We start from the raw sequence: 12,638 nt of genomic DNA, 5'->3' as shown, positions 1-12,638 counted from the left end.
GTATCAGCGCTCAGAACCTCGCCCCAAGATCACCTCACTCGCGGCATCGGGAAGCAGAACAACGTCACGCGGAGTTTTTCCCGGCATTCATACTTACCCGTCGCGTTTTCGCGCACTTGAAAATTTTCACTTTTCATTTAATCGCGAAAAATAGATATCGTCATTTAAAAATCTAAAAGCGTTTAATACGTATTCCAGGAGTAATAATCTTTCGATTTAGGCAATAAAAAAATAATAGGAAACCCCCTATTTGAGCATTACGCCAAAATGCTAAGCCTCCGTCGTATTTCTTTGTCTTTCCGGCATTTATTTTCCAGCGTAAAATGCTTAAATAAACTCAGAAATATGTCGTGTTTGGTCGTTTATTCTTTTTTAAATTACGCGTACATTACTAATATTTCAATCCAATAAAAGTGTAATATCAATTGCCGAAAGTCATTGTTAGACAACTTTTGGGCTAGTAGATGACTCATGCAGCAGTTGACCTCCAGAAATGGGGAACTTCGAAGCAGGTCGCCAGAAAAAGGTCAGTGGGTGAGTTGAGGGGGGAGGGCGTGAGACAGGTTTTTATTGTTCTCGTGTAATTTGATATTTTTTTCGAAGCTAAGGTCTTCGTAATACTATCTCTGCGCGAGCTGGGACCTCTTGTTTGATTTTGGAGAAGAGGAAATCGTCGGAGGGGGTGGGGCGAACGCTGAATGGAGGGGGATTGCAGATCGTGGGAAATGCGCCAATGTCACTATCCCACGGCCCTGAGTAGATGCGGGAAAATGGTCAGTGGGGGAGAAAGAGTGAAGGGTAAAACGCGATTCTATTATTTTCCGGTAACTTGATATTTTTTCGAAGCCAAGGTCTTCGTAATACGATCCCTGCGCGAGCTGGGACCTTTTGTTTGATTTCGGAGAAGAGGAAATCGTCAGATTGGGTGGGGTGAATGCTGAATGGAGGGGGATAGCGGATCGTGGGAAATGCACCAATGTTGCTATCCCACAGCATTGAGGCTCTCCTGATGGGGGACACCTGGGATTTTCGGATTTTTTTTCATCCGATCAATTTCGGTTCCCCACGTCGAACTCTTTTCACCGCTCGAACCCGCGAATTTGATGTATTTCGTCAGCTTGCCTAAAACGGCGCTGCATGCACTAAACGACTAGAGTTCTCTTAATTTTTCTGAGTCAACTACCAACGACGTGCGAGCGACAGTGTATGTATTCAAAGTTTCGAAATTCAAAGTATTCGAGGTATTCGAGACGGTATCTTTGGCATAACTATTCGAGATCTCGAATATCGAATACTTTCTAGTATTCGAGAATTCGCGTGTACTATTCGCACATCTCTAGTTTATAGTATCCGAGGTATTCAAATATTCGAGCAATGATTTAATATTCGAATTCGATATTCGAGTTCCAGAAATCTGGTATTCAACCCATCTCTACTACAAATAACAAGTAGAGTTTAATTTATTACAGTTTCTCTATATGGTGAGACCACAATTTAGTACATACTGGGTCAAGAAGGACAACATGAAATTTCCTTAAGAAGGAAGACTTTTTTTTATCTATTTTGACTTCTCTTTCTCTTCTATCCACCAAATTCTGTTAGTGAAAAGAGGTCTGAGTGAATGAGCCCATTGACAATTTTCCATCATTGCCCAATATATTGGTGCTTGAGACAGATGAGAAAGTTTGAAAAAATTAATTTAGATGAAATTTTTTTGCTTTAACCTCAACTAATAACATGGACAATCTTACCTTCAAGGATGAACTTAATCCAAGGTGTCTTAACATCGACTTTCACAGCCTTATCGCCATAGGGTGCATACCGTGCCTCTAAGTCAAACTGGACTGCTCGGTCAACTTTAGAGTTTGGTGTATCAAATTTCATCTCAAAATGCGTGTAGTAAAAGTCTTGAAAATGAAAAAGAGGACATATTTTTTATAAGAAAACATATTTTTACAAGTTTTCTTCATTAATACTACAACATCATTTTCATCAACTTTTAAAACAGTGTCTAACACAGTTCCTATAACTCTTTTCCCTTACCATAAATTTACCTCTATCAACCTCTTTTACTTCAATAACACAATACTCCAGTACAGTAGTAAAATCTGTCAATGACAAGTATTGACTCCCATAAGAACCGTTAAAAGCGTGTAAGAGGTTCGACCGTGTAAAAGATGCACCCCCACTTTAAGCATCGGGGCTAAAGGAAAAACATAGATAAACGGGGGAAGATAAGAAATTCTTGTAAGAGACGCAAACTATGAAAGTTTTGAGGTGCATTATAATCCATCATGCTAGATCATAAAACTTCCTGGCACATCACATTACAACAAAAACCGAGGACTATGGAGAGCTACATTCCCCATAAGGCCTTAATTTTCACCAGATGAAATGATATCCAAAGAAGTAGTTTTATTAAAAGCTCCTACATACTAGCAAACTATGCAAGTTTTGCGGCACATAACAATTCATCATGCTAGATCATAAAACTTCCTGGCACATCACGTTACAACAAAAACCATGAATAAAACTTAAAGGCCTGTTTACACGATACATTAACAGATACGAGTTACTGTTTGTATGCATGAATGATTTTTGTGGACCAAAACGGAACATGTACGAATGCATGAACCAAATTATAACAGGTTCTATTTTCTCTGCATGCATTCACACAAGTTGGGTGGTTACACGATGCATTTTGGCAATCATTCTTGAATTCATAAATTTAGACATTAATCCCTACATGTTAATGTACCATTTAAACAGGCCTTGACTTCATGAAAAATCATTAAGCTGACCACAGCAGTAAATGATCATCAAAATATATTAAAAACTTCGTCTAATAAGTGAAAAGACATATACCTATATCTAAAAACTGACGGAAATAATAATGGGTGAGGGCTTCATTCTCCTTTTCAATGTGGAATGACAGCTTTAATGGTCCATCCAAAGGAAACAGGGCTTGGTTTGGTTTAGGTACGACAGCTGATGAGAGACCATCCCATGGGAATTTCACTTCACCACAGAATACCAAACCAGTCAGAGGAGTGAGTTGCTCGAAGCAGCCAAGATAGGATTTGCTGTAAAAATGTCACGGTTAAAGGAGATAAGAATTCAACCAAAGGTCTTCATGGTACATGCTTCATAACAAGTCAACACAGAGACCAAAATAGGATTATCAAAAAAGAGAATTATGTAATAGTGAAGTACAGTATTTAAATTCTTAATTAGTATGAAAAAAAGCTACCAGTAAAATTTAGTAAACTATTACCTAGTAATTTCACAATTTAAAGTTAACTAAATTTAACTGATTTTGACACATTGATTTTGGAATACTTTTGTGTTGTGTACGACATAAACATTTCTCAGAGATAACTCCACATACAGACTTACCTAACATCTACTTTTATTTTTATTAAATGAAAAGTGAAAATTTTCAAGCACGCGAAAATGCCACGGCTACGTATGAATGCTGGGAAAAGCCCGTGTGACATCATTCTGGTTCCAGCTGCCGCCATGTGAAGCCACCTTGGTGCGAGGCTATGAGTACCGCTTCGATGCAGGCTGCTTGTAGGTAGCAGAGTACCCTACTGGCGGGTAGCCCTTGGCTTAAATAAGGATTAATATTAAATAAGGAAGATAAGGATATTAATACCCTATCAAACGAAGGAAACTTTCCGACCATAGGCATTTTAATAAGTGTTTATTGAGAAATATTTCCCTGAGCTCGGTGCCTTATGCATGCATTGGTAATCTCAGGCGATGGAAAACCCCTGACTACTCATATAGCATCAAAGTCCCTGTGACGTCACATAGAGTGGCATCACATATGGGTGCCAATTTAGCCTTTTTCAAATGAGGTTTAAATTGACCATTAACATATTCGTCTAAACTGGGATTTCTTCAACCAAATAATTTGTACATTATGAATACCTACACTAATTGTGGGTAACGAATCGCAACCAACGCCTTTCATTTTCTTCGATGAAGGAAACTACCCTATTTCAGATAATGTGCTACAAAGAATAAATTCACACAAACCTGACCTTGTAGAATTTCACCGGTGCATGAACAGGAGCATGGCCCTTCTCTCTCCTCACAGACATAACTTGAGAGTGGAAGCTGAAAACTTCTTGCTTAGGCTTGGGCACACCAAACTTAAAGAAAAAAGACAACGAAGGTCAATATAATATATTTTTGCAATAAATATACTTGAATTTTCATGTAATATTTCGACAAATAATGAATTGGGGTACTAAATTCTTGCAGCAACAACACTGTCTCGTCACTATATTTAGTGAGATATTAATAGTATACTGAGAAAGTTTTGTTACCTGAAAGTAGTTACAGCCTTGCAATACATTATACTCAAGCTGAGTATGATATGTTTCTAGGAACATATATCTAATGGTAAGCACAGCATGCATTAGTTTATTTGAGTTGCCTTTGTTTGCTCTTGAGCCACACCTCACCTCTATTATTGTGCTCTTACTTTGGCCACCTACGTCTAACTGTTAAGATTGTACAAGATTCAATATGTATTTTTGAATTTGGCTGCTATTTTGTATCTATATGTGCTGCCCCCTTGTGGATGTATCTGTAAGCGGTGTTTGTGGCGCATCCATGCGGTGGCGTCAGTGTATTAAATGCAGTTCAGTTTGTGGTGTTAAATCTGACGTGTGCAGTTGTTATTTCAAGCGTTCCTTACGATTCCCTGCAATTGGCGTAGTAATCAAGAAGTTGATTTTATATAAAAGGCGTTAAATTCAACAGGTAATGGGCCCAGGACGAGAAGGAAGCGCTTTGAGAGTGTGAAGTTACAAACTGTACGGGATTTGAAAATCGGCGGTGCACCAGCGAACTCATGATGACTGAGGCATCAATTGATCGCGATGAGAAGACCTTCGCTATTCCGAAATTAACTCGGAAGAACTACAATGGATGGAAGGCAAGGATCAAATCGGAGATGCTCGTAAGGGATTGTTGGGAGACTATAGTCGGATACGCAGATTCTGCGGGAGCAGCACTATCTCAAGCCGAGATTAGAAAACGCGCCAAGAATAATCTCGTGGCGTTGGCTCTCATCATGAGGAGTGTTAGTGATGAGCTCATTTACGATGTAATGGACTGTGAGGAGGCAAAGGAGGCCTGGAGCATCCTAGATAAAGTGTGCAATGAAAACTCGTTGTATGGTGCCACGTTAAAATTGCGTGAATTGGCAAGTTTTGAGAAAAGGGATGACATGAGTGTGCAAGAGTACTGTAATCATATTGTAAATATGAACAGGGTCCTTATTAAAAACGGCATGGGGTTCAGCGATAGACAGTTAGCAGCTATATGTTTAACTGGACTTCCGAAGGAAAAGTATGAGATAACCATCAAGACCCTCACGGCTCAACCCAATAACATGGAGTTGGCAATCGTGAAACAGTACCTTCTGGAAGAGGAGGAGACACGCATCGCTGTTAACAAGGCGGAGCATCTTGCTCTAAAAACATCTTTTAAATTTGCACAGCCGCACCAATCAAGGTATTCAACAAGAAGAGCCGCACCAATCACGCGGAGAAGCAAGCCACCACGAAACAAGAAGTTTTGGTGCTATGCTTGTGGCGGAGAGGGTCATATTGCGGCCGTATGTCCAAGAAAAACGGAGGATGATGAAAAGACGTTGGAGGCGACCGCATCAGTTATTCAAAGGGAGCATGTGGCGCTTTGCACGAGGAGAAATTTGCCGCAGAACGACGGTGTGTGGACTCTTGATTCCGCAGCATCGGATCATATGTCCCCCCGAAGAGACCTGTTCCAAGACTTCCAAAGCTATAGTGGCATCGTGAAGGTTGGGGATGGAGCACCCCTTAAAATTGCGGGAGTGGGTAAAGTGACGCTCCATTTATCTCAAGAATGTGGCGGGAAGGACATTACCTTTTCGAATGCCCTTTATGTCCCAGAACTAGAAGATAATCTCCTTTCACAGGGACAGATTGAGGAAAAGGGACTGAAATTTATCTCATTCCAAGGTGCGACGAGAATTTTCCAGGGTGAGAAAATGTTGTTTCAAGCCTATCGAGTGGCGAGATTGTATTATATTACTACCGTGAATGGAGTCATGTTGAAGGAAATTAAGGAGGAAAACAAACAGCCTGGAATGAATGAGATAAGGACGGCTAACCTGACAACTTTGACTAGGTGGCATGAAAGACTGGGTCACCCAAGCGTGGAGATCTTGAAGAAATCAAAGTTACTCGAGGACCTTACTGATCATTCAGTGGAAATGGACAATAGTCAATGTGAAACATGCATTAAAGGGAAGATGAAGAGGGAAAAATTTCCACATCGTGAAGATAAGGTAGTGGAAGTTCTTCAACGAATCCACTCTGATGTGATGGGTCCAATAACACCCCAATCAATAGGAGGCAAGAGGTACATGGTCACATTCGTGGACGAAGCATCAAGGTTTGTGACTGCTGTAGACATTAAAAACAAGAGTGATGTATTTGAAGAATTCAAGAACTTCCGAGCTATGGCTCAAGTTCTTCATGGCAAGAGTATAAAGGAGTTACAAAGCGATAATGGAGGGGAATACGTTGGAGACAACTTCGAGACTTACTTAAAGAAGAAAGGAATCCTGCATCGAAGATCTGTACCAGAAACACCTCAACAGAATGGTCTTGCTGAAAGGACTAATCAGACACTGAGTCATGTGATTAGGTGCTTGCTAATCAATGCAGGAATGGCAGGATACTTTTGGGCTGAGGCTCTTCAGACAGCATGTTACCTGCGAAATAGGATCCCATCAACTCCGCTAAACTTCTCATGTCCACTGGAGAAATGGCTGGGAAAGGAAATCCAGAGGAGTGACCTGGAAAAACTGCGGGTGTTTGGATGCCAGGCATGGGCTTGGGTACCGAAAAACCAGCAGAAGGGCAAGCTAGGGGAAAGGGCGACAGAGTGCTTAATGCTAGGGTATCCTGAGGGAGTGAAGGGTTACCGCCTATGGGATCTGAATTTAAAGAGGGTGATTATCAGCCGTGATGTGGTGTTCAGAGAACATATCTTCCCCTGTAAGTCCCACAGGGGCATTAATTGACTTCAACAACAGTGCCCTACCAGGGAAGGAGCCTGTGTAGTATTCACAGAAGGAGATGATCCACCAGATCCAGGGGAGGATCCTGCTGATGGGCCTACCCAAGAGGCCACACCAGATCCAGGAGAGGATCATACTGCTGGGCCTACCCAAGGGGCCACATCAGATCCAGGAGAGGATCTTGCTGCTGGACCTACCCAAGGGGCCTCACAGGGAGTGGCAGAGGCTACTCAAGATGCAGGAGAGGCCAACCCAGATGATGGACCGAGACGATCCGGAAGGAGAAGGGAAGTGAGAGCTCCATGCAGTCTACCATGCTGTAATCTGGTAATGTATGAAGAGAACAACCCAGATGATATACAGGTTCCCAAGACTTGGCAGGAGGCCCTGAGCGGGCCACAGTCAGCTGCATGGAGAGCTGCTATGTTGGAGGAGCTGGACACAATGAAGGGGCAACAGACATGGGAGGTGGTACCCCGGCCTAAGGAGGCCAATGTCATTGGTAGTAAGTGGGTATTCACCATTAAAAAGTCTGGGGAGGTGATTGTGAAATTGAAAGCAAGGTTGGTTACACAAGGCTTTCGACAAGTGTATGGCTTAGATTATTATGAGACTTCTAGCCCTGTTGTGCAGAAAAAGACTATAAGAACTCTCTTTTCACTTGCTGTAGAAAGGGGATGGGAGATTGATCAACTTGATGTGGTTGGGGCTTATCTCAATAGTTTTTTGGAAGTTCCAATTTATATGGAACAACCTCCTGGTTTTCCCTCACAAGATCATGGTATGTTTGTTTGTGAGTTGAAAAGAAGCATGTATGGGCTAAAACAGTCAGGGCGCAACTGGAACTGTCACCTGCATGATATTCTATTGAAATTAAAATTCAAGGACCGTGTTAAGGAACCTTGTGTTTATGTCAGAACTGGGGTGATATTAGCTGTCTATGTTGATGATTTTTTACTGTTTGGTGAGAGGGAACATTTAACGAATGTCAAGGTTGAACTTTCAGAATGTCTTAAGATAAAGGACTTGGGAAGTGTGTCAAATTTTCTTTCCATGGTTATCTCCAGACCATCCAAAGGGGAATTGATTGTTAGCCAGGAGATTTATGTTGAAGAAATACTGAAGGAGTTCCTCTCTTTAGACATTAGGGGGTTCAGTGCTCCAATTGAAATGGGATGTGTTAACCTTGAGAGAAATGTAAGTGAAAAATTTTGTGAACATACTTACAGGAAGGCAGTTGGGTCTTTGCTGCATTTGTCAACAAATACCAGAGCTGACATTTCTAGTGCTGTTTGTTTTGTTAGTCAACATTGTGGAGACCCAGTGAGAAGTGACTGGGAGAATGTGAAGCACATTCTGCATTATTTGAAGGGGACAAAACATTATTCATTACATTATGTTAAAACTGATGAAAAAGTTACTGTATATTCAGACTCTGACTGGGCTAGTGACTTGAGTGATTGCAGATCTATTTCAGGGTATTGTTTCATTCTAGGTGGAGGAGTGATTTGCTGGCGAAGTAGAAAGCAAAAGTCACCATCAACATCATCAACGCATGCTGAGTATGTGGCTATGTACGAAAGTGCTACAGAGTTTGAGTGGTTAAGGGATTTTTTGGTGGAAATAGGTCAGGGAGATTTTGTATCAAGGCCATGTTCCATACTTGCGGACAATACAAGTGCTATAACCATTGCAAGCACAAGGTCTGTTAATGATAGGTCAAAGCATTTTTCTGTTAAGTTTCACTACCTAAAAGACCTAGTTTGTCGAGGAGAAATTGTCTTTAAGTATGTTAGGACAAATGAAAATTTAGCTGACTTGCTGACAAAATCACTAACTGGTCCAAGAACCAAAGAACTAACTAATAAGTTAGGTATCTTTTGAGTTTTTTTTTTTTACACATGTTAATGACTGCTCTTATGAAGTATTTTTGAGCTGTGTTCTTTTGTTCCATTTTTGTCCTTTTGCTGATGATACACTAAGTTTCATTTTTTTATATTGAATCCTGAGGAGAGGTGTTAAGATTGTACAAGATTCAATATGTATTTTTGAATTTGGCTGCTATTTTGTATCTATATGTGCTGCCCCCTTGTGGATGTATCTGTAAGCGGTGTTTGTGGCGCCTCCATGCGGTGGCGTCAGTCAAGGTCGGTAAAAGGCTTTTACCGACCTTGGCGTCAGTGTATTAACCCTTTCGAGACCGCGGAGTTTTCGTCTTAGCTTGACTGCTGTACCGCTCCCCAAGAGACTCTTCTTTCTCGTGGTACGGAGCATTTTTGGAGGGCATTCGTTAAGAAGGGTCTCGCTGAACCTTTTTCGACCCCTCCACGGTGGGACTCCGTATTATCTCGGACTCCAAGAGTAGTTGTGCTCCCTCCTTTCCGGGTTTACGACCATACCTGCGGCATTGGTTCGCGGTCAACTTATGTATTGCTTATATGTATTTAGCAAATGGATAATTGTTGCTTGCACGTAAATTACAGACATTGAATATAATTCCTCATTTTTATCTGAGCATTGTCAAATTTTAAACGAAGTTCTAAGGCCATTATCAAAGCATTTAACGCAGCAACAATTTCCATGTTGATGTTTATACATAACTCGAGATATAAGTTAATATTTGTCGTAGAATTTCGTTTAAAAATTGTAAACGCTGCTCAAAAGACAAACAATTCAATTCTTAGTTTATATTTCTTGAGAAATGAACAAATATTTATTTCGAAAATTGACTCTATAAACAATTGTATGACCGCTGTCCCTTACCGCTGAGAGAGGTTATAAAAGACGAAGGGTCCGGGTACCTGCTCCCGGATTCGGAGGGTTAATCCTAAACCCCGAAGCGATGGGTCCCGAGACAAAGGCGACCTAAACCCACGACCGTCCTGAAAGGGGGAGAGCTCGAAAACGTATATATACGGGTTTCGTTTTCTTGACCGGGAAAATCTCACACGTATATATACGCCCGTGGTCTCCCGGGTCAGGAAACGTCCACACGTATATGTACGTGTACGGTAGGGAAAAGGTTAAATGCAGTTCAGTTTGTGGTGTTAAATCTGACGTGTGCAGTTGTTATTTCAAGCGTTCCTTACGATTCCCTGCAATTGGCGTAGTAATCAAGAAGTTGATTTTATATAAAAGGCATTAAATTCAACACTAACTACATGTCTTTAGCCAACAGATTTAAATTACCAGTTATTGGCTGTCACAGCTGGATTTAATTATGATTTTCCCTTAAATGACCTTTAATTCAGTGTGACCTTACAGACATGTCAGGCACCAATAGGAGCATGGGCATACTACATATGTATTTAAAGGTCCTTTCACCCTGCTACATTCATAGCAAAAGAAAAAAAATTTTCTCACCCCTAACACATGCACCTCTTTAAGAATACCTATCTCAAATTCCGATTCTAAACAGTGGAGGATGCAGAACCAAATATCAGGGTTGGGCAAATGTAATATGCTAGAATGCCATGTTACTGGAGAGATGAGTGGACGTGGAACACAAGTCTACGAGGTTTTCAGTATATTTTTCAGATGTAGTTGAGGGAAAATTCCCGCTAGGAATCACTTCTAATTCCAACTCACTTCACAGTGCAATTCCTTAATTATATCTCTATAGAATAAATAAACTAATTCAAGTCATGATATTGTCTGATAAATTCTCTACACCAATTATGTACTTGAAGTTTCTTTTGGAAAGAGAGGGTTCAGCATAGTTTCAAAATAAAAACTGACTTCTAACCTTGACTTCCATGCCAAAACCTTTTTTAAGGGCTTGGACATCAAGACCAAATCCAGTAGATGAATGAACATTTCCAACAACCTCAAGACCTGCCATGACGTTTGCGAAAGCATCAACAAACATAGCACCAGAAATTTCAACAGAAGCACTAAAAATGAAACAGAAAATGCAAATATTAAGTTACATTTCCACAACCCTATAGTAATGCCATATGGGATAATCCCATTCTATAGAAAATCAGGGTCTTACCTTGGAAGGAGTTTCATGTGGAATTTTGAATTTCCAGGATATCTCATCAAAGCTAGTATATCACCCTGAGACTCAACCTTCAAATATACAGAGGAGTACGCAGAAGCATCCAAAATCAGTGAAAATCCAGCACCAGTTGGGTAAACAAGCTGACAATCAAATATTGCAAGATTGGGGCTGACGTCCAACTGTAAAAAAATTAAAAGATAACTTATATTTATTAAGATAGAAACTAATTTCCACTGAATTACCCATTTGGATAATCAATCAAAAGAAAATTCCAAATTTAAACCAGTCAACCTAATTTACTCTAAAAATATAATTTTGGCAGATGAGAATTTAAAAGATGATGGCCCGAAAATTTTTATTTTCAGGTAAAGTTTCTGACTATTACAAGGATCATTCTTAAATTGGCACCAATAAAGACACTCACCTTATAGTCCTTGGTTTTATTGATTCCATCATCCACATGGTCAAAGAATTTATCAATTCCAGATTTAAAAGGCATTTTTGGGAGAGTTCCGTGATAGTTAGCCCAACCAACTTCAGAGCCAAAAAGCTTCATATGAATGTCAACGTCCAGGCTGTGGTCATCATGATCAACAGAATGGCCAACCTAAAAAAGAAGAAGCATTTATGTCAAGAAATATGTAAAGGGGAATAATAATACATTTTAAATGTAATAATTTCCACAGCCTTCTTCTCTCTAGATAAAATCCTTTGGAATTATAAAAAAATTCTTATATGATTTCCTGCATCCCTCAAACTAAATTTTTAATTCATTGACCATTTCAATCTACCAGCCAGCAGACCAAGTAGCAGATCATTTAAGCATCAATAAGCCACTAGTGAATAAAGCAAGTGGATATTGAATCAACTAATTTGATTTCCTTATTTATACATATTTTCCTAAGTATATGAGCCTTCTCAAAAATTTGGTGATCACAACCCATTCACAATTATAATTCACATTTCTATGAATAAAAGTAACATTTAAAATATTAGTTATAAACACTGTTAATAATAGTTTATGGATAACAAGAGACTTTAAATAAAAATGAAACCACTGACAGACTAGAAAGGCATTCGATTTTCATTTTTTCCCTAAATATCAAACCCTTACACCTGGGCATAATCTAATTGTATACAAGACACTACAGGTAAATAATATAAAATTTAAATAAGTGATACACCTTGCCTAGTGTTTATACACAAATCAATTAATAACATACTTGTTATTACATTGAACATGGGCCAAGACAAATAGAGTGCAGTGCATATTAGTATATTTCTCAGAATTTCAACACTTTTTTAACACCTTGAGTGCGGCATGACGTGATATCACATCATGGCTCGCTATCCTCTGGTGCTGATGATGTGATATCCCGTCATGTGTGGTCCGAGGGTTCCACCCCTCCTTAAGAGCTGGGTTCATGTTTTTTACGACCGTTTGCGACCCTTCCTTGCTCAATAAGGATATACCAGCTCAACAGTGAAGACCGTTTCGAGCAATCTGTCTTGGGAGCATCGGGAGAAAAGTTTTCTTTTACCTTACGG

The 12,638-nt window shown here is 40.0% G+C and overlaps 1 protein-coding gene across 1 annotated transcript in view; it reads right to left on the bottom strand.

Moving 5' to 3' along the window:
- LOC124167156 (apolipophorins-like) overlaps positions 1 to 12,638 on the bottom strand; it is a 205,293-nt gene that overhangs the window by 133,938 nt on the left and 58,717 nt on the right. Inside the window, exons 15-20 of the mRNA XM_046544962.1 lie at positions 11,515 to 11,697; positions 11,082 to 11,269; positions 10,833 to 10,980; positions 4,045 to 4,160; positions 2,866 to 3,083; positions 1,752 to 1,907 (exon numbers count right to left, since the gene is read on the bottom strand). Of these exons, the coding sequence (XP_046400918.1) occupies positions 1,752 to 1,907; positions 2,866 to 3,083; positions 4,045 to 4,160; positions 10,833 to 10,980; positions 11,082 to 11,269; positions 11,515 to 11,697 (1,009 nt within the window). The remainder of the gene's footprint in view (positions 1 to 1,751; positions 1,908 to 2,865; positions 3,084 to 4,044; positions 4,161 to 10,832; positions 10,981 to 11,081; positions 11,270 to 11,514; positions 11,698 to 12,638) is intronic.

This window comes from Ischnura elegans, chromosome 10, assembly GCF_921293095.1.
Source record: "Ischnura elegans chromosome 10, ioIscEleg1.1, whole genome shotgun sequence".
NCBI classification, from domain to species: domain Eukaryota; kingdom Metazoa; phylum Arthropoda; class Insecta; order Odonata; family Coenagrionidae; genus Ischnura; species Ischnura elegans.
This window is presented reverse-complemented; position numbering and strand designations above follow the sequence as displayed.